The sequence below is a fragment of the Ctenopharyngodon idella genome, chromosome 10, assembly GCF_019924925.1.
Source record: "Ctenopharyngodon idella isolate HZGC_01 chromosome 10, HZGC01, whole genome shotgun sequence".
Classification (NCBI taxonomy): Eukaryota; Metazoa; Chordata; class Actinopteri; order Cypriniformes; family Xenocyprididae; genus Ctenopharyngodon; species Ctenopharyngodon idella.
The window spans coordinates 44,442,134-44,458,367 of NC_067229.1; the positions used below are offsets into that span (position 1 = coordinate 44,442,134).

At 35.9% G+C, this 16,234-nt stretch overlaps 2 protein-coding genes across 2 annotated transcripts; one reads left to right on the plus strand and one right to left on the minus strand.

Moving 5' to 3' along the window:
• Window positions 1-15: 15 nt before the first annotated feature.
• tmem120b (transmembrane protein 120B) lies at window positions 16-7,768 on the plus strand. Its single transcript, XM_051911429.1, has 12 exons — window positions 16-169; window positions 1,083-1,201; window positions 1,293-1,409; window positions 2,338-2,397; window positions 2,481-2,576; window positions 2,660-2,749; window positions 3,227-3,292; window positions 3,389-3,450; window positions 3,553-3,645; window positions 3,776-3,840; window positions 5,236-5,304; window positions 6,244-7,768. The coding sequence occupies exons 1-12, from the start codon at window positions 107-109 to the stop codon at window positions 6,355-6,357; spliced, it is 1,014 nt and encodes a 337-aa protein (XP_051767389.1). The 5' UTR covers window positions 16-106; the 3' UTR covers window positions 6,358-7,768.
• Window positions 7,769-8,816: 1,048 nt separating this feature from the next.
• rhof (ras homolog family member F) lies at window positions 8,817-16,020 on the minus strand. The gene is made up of 5 exons (XM_051911434.1): window positions 15,654-16,020; window positions 15,244-15,331; window positions 13,397-13,506; window positions 12,927-13,061; window positions 8,817-10,173 (listed from the first exon to the last, which is right to left on the minus strand). The coding sequence occupies exons 1-5, from the start codon at window positions 15,780-15,782 to the stop codon at window positions 10,006-10,008; spliced, it is 630 nt and encodes a 209-aa protein (XP_051767394.1). The 5' UTR covers window positions 15,783-16,020; the 3' UTR covers window positions 8,817-10,005.
• Between the last annotated feature and the right edge of the window lie 214 nt (window positions 16,021-16,234).

The following is a 16,234-nucleotide window of genomic DNA, read 5'->3' on the forward strand; positions in this document are numbered from 1 at the left end:
TTGCCTGTGATTGGTGGATGGGTGAAGAAGCGGAGCTTATATAAATGGCTGGAGCGCCTACTAGTGGCAAGTGTGCGGCACAACATCGCCGTCGCCGACTGGTACAATGTCACTGGAGAGATGTCAAACTGAATGGGCAGAAATAGATCAAGAATATCAGCAATTGCAGGTTTGTACTGAACGGTTATGTGTTATATGTGTGCTCAGATAGCTAAAAGATTAATCTTGTGTTAGTAAAGAAGCAAATGTGTCTGTTTTATATGTTTGTGATGCGGCTAACAGGCTTTAGCTCATCAGATGAACTGATATTCTTTTGTTACTGTACATGTGTATTAAACCAGCGTTAGTTCTCTAAATAACGTCAAAATGATAAAATAATAAGTCTTATATTCGTGTCGTGTGTTTGTTTTATTATTTAAATAAATGTGGTGTGTTACTAAAGTAAATATGATAATGATTCACGAATTGAACTGGTTAAACCAGGTTAGATGTTAACCAAGAGTTGTTGCTCAACTGTTAAAATGATCTTATGATCGATTCGTGAGAGCCAGGGTCAAATTACAGGATGATGACGTTCTAATCATTGAATCAGAGATTGGCATGAAGTTTATGAAGCTTCAGGGGTTTGAATAGTACCAAAAAAATGTTTTTAGGGCAATACTATAGAGTTTGGACATATACTATAGTAGTACCTTGGTATTCTTTGAATTACCTTGGACTACCATGTAAAAACCATTAAAATGGTAATCATTCAGTGCTATGATACACATCAAATGTATATAGTACATTCATATTTTGTCTATCTTGTCTGTAATGTACAAATATTTTGTCTAGTTGTGTGTGTTCATGTAAATAACATGGTACCAGTACTATGGTATTACTATTATTAATCAACACTCAGCTGTCATCTGATACTTAGAGGCAGAGATGGAAAAGATTGTCCTGTGCTTAAAATGCCCTTCTAATGTTCGAAATGCCTTATGCTTAAAATGGAGCGTCCAGTGGATATCATTTGCCCATTGAAAGGCCATGCATGTGTTAGGAAACTGTTTTGATTTCATGCTGACTTTTTTATATTTTAGGAAACGCACAAAGTCTACAGACAGAAGCTTGAGGAGCTGACGAACCTGCAGGCGATATGCAGCAGTGCCATTAGCAAACAAAGAAAAGGCTTGAAAGACCTCAAGCAAAGTCTTCACAAGTATGTGGAGAGTTTCTGATGTTACTAAAGATCTTGAGTAGGCATCCACAATGATTTAAACGGCATCCTTTTCCTCTGTTGTTGAAAACAGGTGTAAGAAAAGCTGCAATGAAAAAGACACGGAGGTGATAAATGACCTGCAGGTCCAAATTAAAGAACGGCAAAATGTCTTTTTTGACATGGAGTCATATTTGCCAAAGAAAAATGGGTGAGTTTTAGTTCTTCATTCTGGTTGTGATATTTATAATAGCCTACCACAGTTATGTGGTTAGGATTTGAGGTTTTTCTGATATCTTAAAGTGGATATGTTTTTTTTGTTTTTGTTTTTTTACATGTTCGTCTTTCTTTAGTGTGTGTAATGATGCTGTTTGAGCATGAAAAATGTCTGCAAAGTCTATATCTCTATATCAGTGCCGCACTGTTTCCCTGAAACTCCTCCGTCCATTGTAGTCTTGAGTTTTCAGCCGGGAATGAACGTGTCACCTCATTTAAAGGGATAGTTCACCCAAAAATGAAAATTCTGTCATCATTTATTTACCCTCATGTTGTTCCAAACCTGTATAAATTTCTTCATTCTGCTGAACACAAAGGAAGATATTTGGAAGAATGTTTGTAACCAAACTGATCTCACCCCCCCATTGACTACCATAGTATTTATTTTTTCTACTATGGTAGTAAATGGGGGGCGAGAACTGACTGACATTACTGACATTCTTCCAAATATCTTATTTTGTGTTCAGCAGAACAAAGAAATTCATACAGGTTTGGAAATACTTGAGGGTGAGTAAATGATGACAGAATTTTCTTTTTTTTTTTGGGAGAACTATCCCCTCTATAATTCCAGCCCAAGGCATATGCAAAAAAAAAAAAAAAAAAAAAAGGCCTGCTTGAGTTGCGTTAATAGTGTGTTGCAACTCGTGTTTATAGTAAGGGGCGTGACATTTCCCAAACATGCTCAAACACACTGGGAAAAGAGGTGCTGCAAAAATGTCAAATATGTAAAAAAAAAAATACTGTTTTTTTTTTTTTTAACATTCAAGCATGAAAACCTATTCTAGTAGACCTTAAAAACAACATGAAGACTTTGTAAATGGACATAATAGGGCCTTTTTAAAACTGTTTTGTTCTCTTTTCAGATTGTACTTAAATTTGGTCCTTGGAAATGTGAATGTCACGCTCCTCAGCAACCAAGCCAAGTGAGTCAGATGTGAGCATGTCCATTGAGCCCACTGAGCCATTTCCTAGTACAAAATTGCTAATTTTGTGTTTTTCAAAACAGGTTTGCGTATAAAGATGAATATGAGAAGTTCAAACTTTATATGACTATAATACTAATGTTTGGTGCCGTCACCTGCCTCTTCCTTTTGAACTACCGGTAAGTTGAGAGATCTGAAAAATGTTATTCTGTGGAGGAACATGTTCTGTTGGGAGTCTAACATGCTGATGTTACTTTCACAGGGTTACAGATGAAATCTTCAACTTTTTATTGGTGTGGTATTATTGCACATTGACAATAAGAGAGAGTGTCCTCATGAGCAATGGGTCACGGTGAGTTCACGTTCACCTTAAAATGCATTTGTTCAGTGCCGTGACTTAACGGTTAGCTATGGTGCCAGTGGGAAATGCAGGTTCGAATCTCTCTTCCCAATACTTTCTTGTCTTACCTCTATTGTATCAATAAACAATGTGTTTTGGCAAAAAGTTTTTATTTATTATTTGGTTGTGTTTAATTTATTTGTTTTTGTTCATTTATTTAGTTGTTTGTTTATTTATTTAATTGTTGTGGAATTGAATTTTTTGTTTTTATTTATATATTTGTTTGTGGTATTTATTTGTTTTTTTTTATTTATTTAATTGCAGTATTTAATATATTTGTTGTTTGTTTGGTTGTCTAGTTATTTATTTGCTTGTGGAATTTAATTTGTTTTTGATTATTTATTAATTTACTCGGTTATTTATTAAATGTATTGTATTATGAAGGATGGTTTTGATTTTTTAAAAAAGAATTTTATGATTTCTTTGTAGAATTAAAGGCTGGTGGGTGTCACATCACTACGTCTCAACCTTTTTATCAGGTGTCATGTTGACATGGTTCGTGTTTTAGACTTTAAATCTAATAATTAAATAATTTTTTTCTCCATCCACAACTTTATATTTAATTTCCACTCTTTGTTTCTGTCTTTTAAGGCCAGAAGGTCCCATGTATCAGATGTTCAGAAGTCAGTTCCTGGCGTTCTCCATTTATCAGAGTGTGTATAATCCATTAGCTGCTCCGTATGTTTTTTGTTTGTCTTACAGTGAGAGGCTGTATGCAGTTATGCTTTACAGTGATGGTTTTGTTTCTCTGGCAGGTTGTGTGCAGTTTCTTCAGTATTATTATCAGAGCGGCTGCTTGTATCGGTTACGGGCTCTGGGGGAAAGAAACCAGCTAGACCTGACAGTGGGTAAGAGTTGTGACAGATTTGAATCATGGGAGAAATGTTGATCTGTATGATGTCATCTGTTCATGCAGCAGATGTTGCGTGTTTAGCCTGAAGTTAGACCCCAGACTGACCTCTTGTGTTACTCTTACAGAGGGTTTTCAATCATGGATGTGGAGGGGGCTTACATTCCTCCTTCCATTTCTATTCTTTGGCCATGTGAGTACCAGCATTTAAGTGTTGCTTTTCATTTCTCGTGCATCTTTTCCTTTTAAAAATATTGATTCTTATGCAACTTTGTAGTCACATTAAAATAAGTTTATGTATGTAGTTCATGAAAGTTTTTATTGCATTTGACAGTATAACAGCTATGAAATTCACAACGTGTAACTGTGTGGATTTTGAGCAGATACACTGTTATACCATTGAAAAGTTTGGGGTCAGTAAGATTTTTTTGTTTTTTGAAAAATTAAAGGTGTAGTGTGTAATATTTACAGCTAGTGGTTATAATGGGTATGCAGTTTAAATTCAAAATATTGGAGAAAGTTGCTTCTTCCACCCCCAACGCTCATGCGGGTTGCCAGTTTGATGGAATGCGATGAGTTTGTTTTAAGTTTATGAGTTATTTATTTGCTTTTTAATATGCATCTGGTCATGGAGCTTTTTAGATGGATGCCGAGGCTTTTTAGGTCGGGTAGAATCTGCGTTCTCTGACTTAGTTTGTTTGCTGGCTTCCATGGCTACAATACGCTGTATTTTCCACCAACTGGCAACCCGGGGTGTCAAAATACTATTGGGTAAATTGGCAGTGGGCAGGATCACATAGACAAAAACAAAAAACGGACATTCCAACACAGAACGCAGTAGAATAACTGACTGTCGCATTGTTTTTCTGAAAAACAAGTATGTGAACTTTTTTTTTTTTTTATGCTTAAGTACAGTCAAAATATTACATACAGTACCTTTTAAAGGGATAGTTCACCCAAAAATGAAAATTGGCATCATTTAATCACCCTCATGTTCTTCTAAACCTGTATGATTTCTTCTTCTGTTGGACACAAAATAAGATATTTTGAAAAATGTTGTTAACCAGACAGTTGATGGACCTCGTTGAATTCCGTAGTATTTTTTTTTTTCCTACTATGGAAGTCAGTGGGAGCCATCAACTGTCTGGTTACCAACATTCTTTAAAATATCTTCTTTTGTGTTCAGCAGAAGAAAGAAACTCGTAGAACTGCTTGAGGGTATTTATAATATATATTTCAAATAATAGCTGTTCTATTCTATTCATCAAAGAATCCTGAAAAAGATGTATCATAGTTTCCACTAAAATATTAATCAGCACAACTGTTTTCAACATTGATAATAATAAGAAATGTTTCTTGAGCAGCAAATCAGCATATTAGAATGATTTCTGAAGGATCATGTGACACTGAAGTAATAATATTCTCCAGAATATTACTGTTTTGATCAAATAAATGCAGCCTTGGTGAGCTTCTTTGAAAAACATTGAAAATCTTACCGACCTTAACTTTTGAACACTAGTGTATATATTTATTCAGTTCACAGACATGCATGTAAGGTATTTGTGTTGATTTTCTGTCCTCTGGTCAGTTTTGGCAGCTGTACAATGCTGTGACCCTTTTTAAGCTGTCTGCCCGAGATGACTGCAAGGAATGGCAGGTAAAGTGATACAGCAATATTATTGTTCAAAACCCCAAGTATTAACACTAGGCAAGTTTTGCACAGGTTTTGGTACACTTTTCTGTTTTACAGAAATCATGCAAACATTTAAAAGGAGACCTATTATGCCTCTTTTACAAGAAGTAATATAAGTCTCTGGTGTCTCCAGAATGTGTATAAAGTTTCAGCTCAAAATACCCCACAGATCATTTATTACAGCATGTCAAATTTGCCCCTATTTGGGTCAGAGCAAAAACACGCTTTTTGTGTGTGTCCCTTTAAATGCAAATGAGCTGCTGCTCCCGGCCCGCTTTCCAAAAGAGGGCAGAGCTTTAACAGCTCAAGCTTCAGTTGCTCAACAACAACAACAAAGCTGGAGAATCTCACGCAGCCAAAATGAGGATTGTCAGTAACTGTGTTCAGCCTTACATTGTTCAAACCGGAGTCGGACACTGATGGAGAGACTCAGGAAGAAGTTACAACTTTTAGAATGAATCTGGTCTTTTCTGAATGATTAGTGGATAAATTTATGTAGTTGCTGTGGAGTTGATTCAACTCATCGACTAGCATGTGCCGTCATGTTAATCTTTTGTGCAAATCCAGCGTTGAATTGACCCTCGTTTGTGAAGCAGTCCGGTGTAAAATGACGGCATGGAAACAACACTCTACTACAACAACTCTTCCTCTTCTCTAAAGCAGCCCAACATGGCCTCGCCCCCTTTGTTGTGTGTTCCCGAGGGCAGAGTTTGTGATGTCACCAACCCAGGAAGAAACTCATTGTAGTCCCTACCAGCCGTTTAGTCCTTAAAAAGCATTTTCTGTTAAAGAAAATATCTCCCTTTGCATTGAACTTTGAGCATTGTAACTTTGCAAATGTTGTTAATGCTCTAATAGCAACATTGCAGTTTGATTTTTGCTCTTAAACATTTTATCTTCCAGGTGTTCATGTTGGCCTTGACGTTTCTTGTCCTGTTCTTGGGAAATTTTCTCACTACTCTAAAAGTGGTCCACCAGAAGGTCCAGAAGAACACAGAAAAGGTGAAAACTAACTAATGAGACGCCAACTGGAAGATTTCATACGCAGCGAGGCCAGTGTGGAACTCAAAGAACTGAACTTCAAAGCGCACAAAGCTGTTTCGTCTATAGGAGTCACAAACCACGAGCTGTTTGGAGAGGGTTGAAGGTAGATGTTGACGTCTCCCTTAACCTATTTCAACAGCGGCAGTGGAAACTCAAGATTATGTGTTACGTTGCCCTATCGTCTGCCATGTTGTTTTTGCTCTTATTTATGCAATCACAGCAATTAGAGGGTAATGTTTGGGTTAGGAACCACTGACAACCTTCGGACACTGTATACTCAGTTCATGAGGAGACTTCGATTCACGTTTGTTTTGTTCCTGTGCATGGATGTGTTTACAATAAGCCACATTTAAACTTTATGCAACGCAGCAGGAAGGCTGTAAAACTGCAGATGCTCAGTTGATTACAGCACCTCAAAGGGATTTGTTATGGTTTTTAATAAAGCTGGATGGTGATTAAAGTACTTGTTCTCCTACAAGTCATTTTACATATTTGTGGGAAAGCATTGATAGAAAGTATCTTTAAGAGAAAGGTGTGTTTTGCACGTCGTGGCTTGTTAGTACGGTGATTGAGCAAGGGAAACTTTTGAACTAAGGCTACATGATATTCCCTGACACCCTGAAAACGTGGATTTGTTTTATTAACGATGGCAATAAAGCTTCGGGAAACACTTCATAGTACATATTGTTTTATAATGTCCACCTGTTTGGTAGTTGTATTTAAAGGCATAGTCATGCAGTTGCGTTATAATTCAAAATAACAGTTGAAATTCTGAACTATGTCTTGCATAATGTGAATGAATGCTGTTAAGATTATATCTGCTGTAATAGGGCGAACTGGTACATGTGTCTGTGTTACTTTTACTGGCTGTGTCAAAGAAAGAAAATAATTTGCCAACATTTTTTTTTTTTTTTTAATTGCTTACTATCAGGGAGTTTGCTGACAAGACCTTCCTACGTTATATTCCACAGGCAAGTAGTGTCAGAAGTTGCATTTGGTTACTGGATTTGTTGGCCTTCATGGTCTCCTTTGTCTGTTCACACCTGGTTTAACTTGTTTAGCCTAGAGCACAAGTGTTACAAGTTGTTTGGAATTTCATAGGAAAATGTGAATTATAACTGAAGTGAAAAGCTGTAATTAAAGGGATTTCTCATGTTGGGAAATGCTTTATTGAGCAATTAACCACTCCGTAAATCATGCGTAACAATTGTCACAATGTCATTTCATCAGTGCTTGTGTTGAACAAAATAACTGCACTTTTTTGCTTGAACTTAAGCCTTCAGACTGGAGGGAAATTGGTTTCCAAAGGGCCGAATAGATATCAAGCTGGATTTCTATTGACCTTCTGTTGCTATAGAGAACAAATAAATTCAATCTGATGCAATCTGTGTGGCCTCGTGTGAAAATCATATATTTACACCTTCACCTCCAGAGGGCGCAAGTGAGCAGCATGCGCCTCTATTTAAGATTTGTTAAATGTGGGTAAAATAAATGATGCTATTTTTTCTTACTTGCTTTTTATTCATTCACTTTTTTTTTTTTTTTTTTTTTTTTTTTTAAGAAAACCGCAATAAAATAAAATATTCCACATTCTTTAAACAACATAATTTGTCCCTGACAGATAACACTGAACTAGACGTCGTGAAAAATCACATCTGTCTGAGACAGCGCCAGGCTCAGTAAACGGCAAGGAAGAGAGGCCCGCGACGTTTTAGCCAATCAGAATGCCTGTCTTTTGTTCAATCATTTTGCCTGTTCTGTTTGCTCACAATGGGTGGATGACATATTTTGGAGGGCGTGGTTGTGAAAAGAGGGCGTGGTTAAATTTGCAAAATTGTTGAAATTGCTTATAAAACCTTTAAAATAAAACTCTGTCCAGTTTTAAAGCTTTATTAATGTTTACCAATTCTATTATTATTATTTGTGACCAGTTATTGTAATTCATTACTATTTTTATTATTATAAGTTAAACATAACATAAATAACATACTGTATTTATAGAATACAATATATAAAATAATTATATGTATATAATTATAATTTATGTAGCCTAAATAATTGACAAACAATGTCTTGAAGAGTAGCTTCAATGACTTGTAAAATGAATAAAAGCATATACAAGGCAGAAATGCAAAGCACATTAATATGCATCAGAATAAATGAATATCGATAAAGTAGTAACATTTTATTCTTCAGCTTTGCTCTTTGACACGCAGCAGTACTTGGAGGCTTCCGTTACCACATGCAGTCGCATCCTGCTAGGCAGGAGTTTTTGTGCTAACCACAACAAGATCACTTGTATTTTCTGACGACAAAGTTTGTTTTGCAGACAAGGCAGAGATTTTCTGTCATATGTCTGCCTATAATCTAAAAATTTGCATCATGCAAAATGAAAACTATCTGTGCCAATGTAAAATGAATACACTGCTATATAAAAGAGCTACAGAATTTTAATAGTGACATTATCCTGTTCACACACAATTTCCTTCAGTAGGCGAAAAGGCAATTGAAGGTTTAATTGTGCAATCTACATACAGGGTGGAACAGACAAATGGTTTCAGCATAAATGATTCAACACTTTCTGGCATCTATATGAGATCTGAACAAATTACGGATAGTAAATAACCCCATACTGAAAGAAATAAAAAGTGAAATTCTACTTAACATGATGGAAATGGTGGTGGTCTACAGTTAAGGCCCGCTCACACCAAGAAAAATAACTATAGCGATAATAACCGCGTGCGCCGCAGTTTGTCGCCTGCCACTTTAAATACTCGTGTTCTTTAAAGCAGAATGGATTCTGATTGGCTGTCAATGTTTTTATCGTTCATCAGCTGGAAAAATAGTTGTGAAAATGATTCAACGATATCGTTTCTCTGTGCCGTTATAGTTGTGGTGTGGACTATGTTATTCTTATATTTATAACGATTCTTAAAACTATATCGCTATCGTTACAGCTATCGTCTTTGGTGTGAACGGGCCTTTAGGCTTATTTCAGTAGGCCTACTTACCACAGTAGGCCTATTTTTGTGTACAGAAAATTCTGAAAGCTTTATATAATACGTGGACTGACAAAATACTGTAATTCAAAGTTTAAAATTTCAACTGTAACTATTGCGCAAGTAGATCAAATGAATTACACAACAGAAACATGTTACACCCCAGTGTCATAATAAAGGCAGTTACATGAGTTAGTTGTGCGTTACAACAGTACACCATTATTATACAACAGTGCACGACACAGACTGTAACCAAACTTCAAATATGTTCCTGTAATATGTATTTGTCGTCCCTGAGATATCAGCAGCAGTTTTTCCATCTCCTATTGGATCCATCATCATGGAAGGCAAAATTCCATTAAGTCATATCAGTAACACCAACAGAAGGATGTGGCATGGATGTTACAAACTTATCGCATGCACAGTGGTGATCTCTGTCATACAGTAAGCCTTGCTTGGTGGGAAGATTGTGAGAAAACGCACACCCCATGTCTTTAAAAAATATTCCTTCGAGAAAGCTTAAACAGTTCTGAGAAGCTTTGCAGATGGATCCAAAATGTTTAAAAATATTGCAATTCATATATACAAAAACTTGAAAAAAATCTATTTCTTCCAGGACTGGTCACAGAATGGTGCAGCGTTTCTTCTTCTTGTGAAGGTGTCTTGCTTTAGCTCTGGCCGCTAGCGCTCGCTTGGTTGCTTCTCTGAAAATGTCCTCAACGTTTTCTCTATATTTAGCCGAACACTCCAAGTATACCTCAGCGTTCATTTGCTTCTGGACCTCTTCACCCTAAGAAAAAGAAATTACGGTTCGTTACTCAGGACTTCCATCACTAACCCTAACTTTTAGGCACAAACCCTTAATAAGACACAACTAACACAAAGCAAATTACATAAACTCAGTGAATCAACCTCTTTTACATGAATGTATGTGGCATAGCCTGATCTCTTTTTACCTGGTTAGTCCATAAAGCATTACAACAATAAACATCACAAGCATCTCAACAACAATGTAAAGAGCAAAGACATTTATATTGTTACAAAAGATTCTATTTAAAATAAATGCTGTTCTTTAGAACGTTCTGAAATAAGTATCATGGTTTCCAAAAAAGAAATTAAGCATCAAAACTCGATATGAGATATGTATTTTCTTCTAAAATGAGCATTTTTGTCAAGCTCGTATGTTTAGGTTCAGTAATTTCACTTTAATGGCAATTAATAGGTCCTTTTCATTGCCATTAAAGTGAAATAACTGAACATAAACATACAAGCTTGATAAAAATGCTCATTTTATAAGAACATTTCAGACGGCACTTAGAGGCTTTTGCATCTGAAGTCTTTATATATATATATATATATATATATATATATATATATATATGATATTGAGTTAAGTTATACTTAACTCGATATGATATAAGTGCTGTCAAATCGATTAATCGCGATTAATCACATCTAACATAAAGGTTTGTGTGTGTGTATATATATATATATATATATATATACACACACAACCTTTTATCGATTTGACAGCACTTATAATATCATATCGAGTTAAATATAACTATAAATATATATGTATGTATTAGTGCTATCAAATTGATTATTCACGATTAATGGCATCTAACATAAAAGTTTGTGTGTGTGTGTGTGTGTGTGTGTGTGATTAATCACACTTCTATGTTAGATGTGATTAATCACAATTAATCAATTTGACAGTACATACAGCGCACAGCATAAATGAGTACACCCCCTCTGAACAAATACGAAAGATGTATTTTCTTTATGATCTTTAATACAATTCATGGAAAGATGGCAAAACTAAAATGTATTAAATATATACATATAAAAACTGAGAAATATATGTCATTAATAGCCATAAAATAAGTAAATTAAGGACTGCAGAAATGAGTACACCCTAGATTTAATTCAACAAATGTATAATATTCTAATACTTAGTATGCCCTCCATAATTTTGTATATACTGCTCTGACCCTTCTTGGCACAGAGTGTACAAGTTCGTGACAAACTGTCACATCTGTCCTGTTTAACTCCTGGATGATGAGCTCCTTAAATGCCCTGATCTTTAATGGGGAGTGTTGCTCAACTCGTCTCTACAGAATCCCCCACAGGCGCTCAAGAGCGTTAAGATTGAGAGCAATACATGTCCACAGAAGGTTTTTCACCTTGGGAGAATGCATATCCTCAATGTCATGTTGAAAAAATGCCCAACAATGCAGGGAATGAGGACAGGGTAACATCTTCTGTTTCAAGTTTGTGTATTAAATTACACAATGGTGTGGGAATTCATGACAGCATTGATAAAGCACAACTCCCTCGCACCTTCAGCACTCATACATCCCTATATAAGAGCTTTACTACCACTGAACTTTACTGTGGGAACCAGGCACTTCTCACTGTACTCCTCCTCTAGCAACACCATAACATTTTGGATGCTGTTAGATCCAAAATGATTGATTTAGTCTCATGAGACCGGAGTATTGATTCCCAGAATCTATATTTTGTAAATATGGGATTTGGAAATGACTAACTGACTTTTTTGTGCTTTGGCTACAGTAGGTAGTTCCAGTGAGAACAACAACCATGCATGTCATTTCTGCAGGCTACATCATACTCTGTGAGATAAACAGTCACTCTTTTCATAGCTTTTGCTGTCTCTGAGACACTCGCTTGGTATTTCTCCTGCTCTTTGTCTAGCAAAAAAATCCCTCATCACTAAATGAAAGCTTAAAATGAAGGCCTGATTATTTCAGGGGCCTTGTCACAAGTCCTTTGTTTTTGAATTTCTGTGTTACTTTTGCTATATGTTCACACTTAAAACAGTGATTTGGTAATCCTCTTGTACCACTGTCCTCTTTTGTGCTAAGAAATAAGTCTCCTGACAGTTCTCTCCTAAGTGCTTCCATTGTTGTCAGCATTAAGTCTGAGAATGATTCAGTGGGCTATATAACACTTTTAATTGTCAAGAAATTACTTCTCTTTAAATGTTTTGGTTCAACATACTTACCTGTTGATCAAACATTGCCTTAAACTTACACCAGAACATTTTTTATTTCATTTTATTTAGTAACTTTTAGGAGGGTGTACTCATTTTTGCTACACAACATTTTATCACCTTGATAAGAAAATCTTATTTTCCTGAATAATTTTGACATGCTTCTTTGGTAATTGATTAAGCAGACTTGCTGAAACATTATATCTCTAAAGAACCCTAACATGTCTTCTAAGTAACTGAGTAATTTCTGCATTTCAGAAGTTTTTAGGGTGTACTCATGCTGTGCACTGTATATATTATATCGAATTAAGTATATATATATATATATATATATATATATATATATATATATATATATATATGTGTGTGTGTGTGTGTGTGTATAAAGATATTATATATTTACAAACTTTTATGTTAGATGTGATTAATCACGATTAATCGTGAATAATAAATTTTACAAACTTTTATGTTAGATGCAAATAATCATGATTAATTGGCATATACGTATAGGTAAATAAAATGGCAACCTGGAGGTAGGTGATGGGCGCCATATCTAAGGCTTTGAGCTTCCTTGTCTTCTCTTTGTCTTTTCGCAGGTCCGTTTTGCACCCTATCAAGATAATGGGGACATCACGGCAGAAATGACGGACTTCTGGGTACCACTGTAGGAGGAGAGGAAACAATTTCTTAAAAATGAACTTCTTCTTTTTATGTAAATACTTTTTCTGGTCTTCCTCAATGCTCTAATGGTGTACTGTCTCTATCGTTAGGCCCTGAATGAACAGTCCCTTTGCTGTGCCTTTATTTAAACAGGGCTCGGCACATTCCTCTCAGCTGACATGACAGGAAGTTTCCAGAAATACTGTTTGTTTTCAGTAGTGGTCTATCTGTATAATCATCTACAGCTCAGGTCAAAGTTTATCAGCTCACAGTTGCTAGCAAACAAAGTTAAAACAGACTTTCATCAGTAAACTGTTTCATTCCCAGCTGATTTCACCTTTATTGTGACATTGTCGAATGACGTTGGATTGGTCACATCATAGCAGATGATAACGAGGTTTACTTCTTGATACGACAGAGGCCTCAAGCGATCATAGTCTTCCTGGCCTGTCAATAAACAGAATTTGGTTAGAAGGAAATGACACGTCATTTTACCACACAGTCAGACACACTGATACCTGAAAACAGTTCTGCATTATCTGGACTTGTAGGGAACAAGTCATTCAAGCAGAGGTGGAGACATCTGACCGTATAGAGCATCTTCCTGTATGTCGTATTTTATGAACAGAGTATTTTGATGAAGAACCGAGATGTGGTAGAAAACCACATCCTGGCTTCAACATCCTGTTCCTGAGACACAGAGAAGTTCCGGGCAGCAGTGTGTGTATGATAAGCAGCACAATTACTGAAGATGCAGTTCAATTTATATAGAAAAACACACTTCACAGAATTTATCATGGAGAAATTAGTAATAGTCGATAGACGTTAACTGACAGTAAATGAGTGGAAGATTGGATCAATACGCAATGTGACAGTATTTTGATGTGTGTTTCCAAATTAAGCTATAAAATGTATGATAATCATATGAAAAAACACCTCACAGAATTTATCATGGAGAAATTCAGGTTATATAGATGTTCACTGGCAGTAAATGAGATGAAGATTGGATCAATATGGCAGTGTGACAAATAAAAATGACACTTTATCCTTATTCTATGGTAATCTATTCATAGTAATACTAAAATATGTCCTGTAGTTCCTGAATGTTAATGTATTAACTATAAACAAACTAGAATATGACTAAAATATTAACTCAAATAACCAATTTTCTAAAAGAAATTTTTAATAATGACACCTTTTCTGTTATAATATCTTTGTATATACACATTTTAAACACAAAACGTACAAAAATACACTACTGTTCAAACGTTTGTAAGTTTAATAAAGTCTGTACGATATAGTTTATGCTCACCAAGGCTGCATTTATTTTATTAAAACTACAGTAAAAACAGTAATATTGTGAAATATTACTACCATTTAAAATAACTGTTTTCTATTTGAATATATTGTAAAATTTATTCATGTGATGTCAAAGCTGAATTTTCAGCATCATTACTCAGTGTCACATGATCCTTCAGAAATCATGCTGATTTGCTGCTCAAGAATCATTTCTTATTATTATCAATGTTGAAAATAGTTGTGCAGCTTAATATTTTTGTGGAAATCGTGATATTGTCACTTTTAATCAATTGAATGCGTCCTTGATGAATAAAAGTAATAATTTCATTTTCACAAAATAAACCTTACTGGCCCTGAACTTTTGAACAATGCAGTATATGATGATAAAGCACTAAATTTAAATAATTAAATGATTAAAATTTGCATGAAATACATGCAAAGTTCATCCACACATTTAACAACTTCAGCATAGTGGCTTTTAGCATGTTGCACCACATCCGCAGATGATTCTGGCCCAAATTACCCACAGCTTAGAAACTGGAGTGCGATACCAAGAATCTGAATATTTCACAAATGCTAATATCATTTATTTCATGTAAATACTGTAATATGCTGTAAGGAATGTATATATAATCATTAAAGGACAAAAATGTTGCAAAAAAAAAGTCTTCAGTTACATAAATATGTAATGATCAAAGTGTGCGTGCTGCCTGACTTCAGGGATGACAGCTATGAAAACTATTACTAATGGCCTCCTCACACCCATTTTGCACTCAACATTCCTGCCCAAAATATTTAATCAATGAAGCATGTCACCAAGGACAAAAAGACTTGGAATCTAAGGTGTGTCTCGCGTCTGTAGACAGGGTGGATGCTGACACTTACCTGCTGTGTCGTAGAGATTCAACTGAATGTCTTTCCCTCCATAAGACACAGTGGTGACATATTTGTCGAACACAGATGGAGCGTATTTCTGTTGAACATCAACATTAAATCAGATAGGAATATAATGGATGATGGTGCATGAAAAGTTCTTGTTTGTACAAGACACATTACAATAAAGGCGTAGGCAGAAACCAGAATTGCTGTCTGGGAGTGGACAAAACTTGCTGAGGATATTGTGTAAATGACTGTTAAACATTTTGCAATATTTCCTTCTCTTAAAACTGTAAATGTGTAATAATGATTATATCTGTAACTTTGAAAGTTGAAGCAAATCTGGTCTACTCACACTCACAAAACTGTCAAGTCAAACAGATACTACATTTGTATGTTCCACAAATCAAAAATCTCACCTCTGGGAAATCTCCTTTGGCGTACACCATTAACAAGGATGTCTTTCCGCATCCTCCGTCTCCGACGATCACAATTTTGAGAGCATCAGCTTGAGTGCCATTGCCGGCTACAGTGCCGTTCTGTGTCATGTCCTTTTTGCGGGCCGCACCGGCCAAGTCAGTTCCTCCAATAGGTGCCCAAGTGCACAGAAGTGTCAGGTAAATTCATCGGTGAGGATACGGTGAGACTAAAACTCTGCCAGGTAAGCATGCTGCTATCCGGTCCCCACTTCCTCCTCCTCTTGCTTTTTTTCTTTTCTTTTCAAACCATGTGACTGTGTTTTCAAGTATACCCCAGATCAGAGCGTGCTACTGTAATTGAGGCTGTGTGACATGTGAGTCTTTCCTGTGCCTGTCTACACATGGTCTGCACCATCACTATAGGCGGAGTACATGAGGACACTCCCTCTAGCCGGTCATGAGAGTTTACTTCCCAAGTCTGAAAACCTTTATTTTTCACATGCTCCTGTCTGCACAAGGTGGATCTACAGAGCACTGAATGAGACAGGCCATAATGCAGTGATTGTTTTAGCAATTTGCTG

Excerpts from the sequence above, each read along its gene's own strand:
- tmem120b (XM_051911429.1), top strand. The coding sequence starts at position 107 with ATGTCACTGGAGAGATGTCAAACTGAATGGGCAGAAATAGATCAAGAA. Across the intron at positions 2,750-3,226 it reads CTCATGAGCAATGGGTCACG|AATTAAAGGCTGGTGGGTGT; the intron begins GTGAGTTCACGT and ends ATTTCTTTGTAG. Across the intron at positions 3,841-5,235 it reads CATTTCTATTCTTTGGCCAT|TTTTGGCAGCTGTACAATGC; the intron begins GTGAGTACCAGC and ends TCCTCTGGTCAG.
- rhof (XM_051911434.1), bottom strand. The coding sequence starts at position 15,782 with ATGACACAGAACGGCACTGTAGCCGGCAATGGCACTCAAGCTGATGCT. Across the intron at positions 13,062-13,396 it reads TCGACAATGTCACAATAAAG|TGGTACCCAGAAGTCCGTCA; the intron begins GTGAAATCAGCT and ends CTCCTCCTACAG. Across the intron at positions 10,174-12,926 it reads CGCCCATCACCTACCTCCAG|GGTGAAGAGGTCCAGAAGCA; the intron begins GTTGCCATTTTA and ends TCTTTTTCTTAG.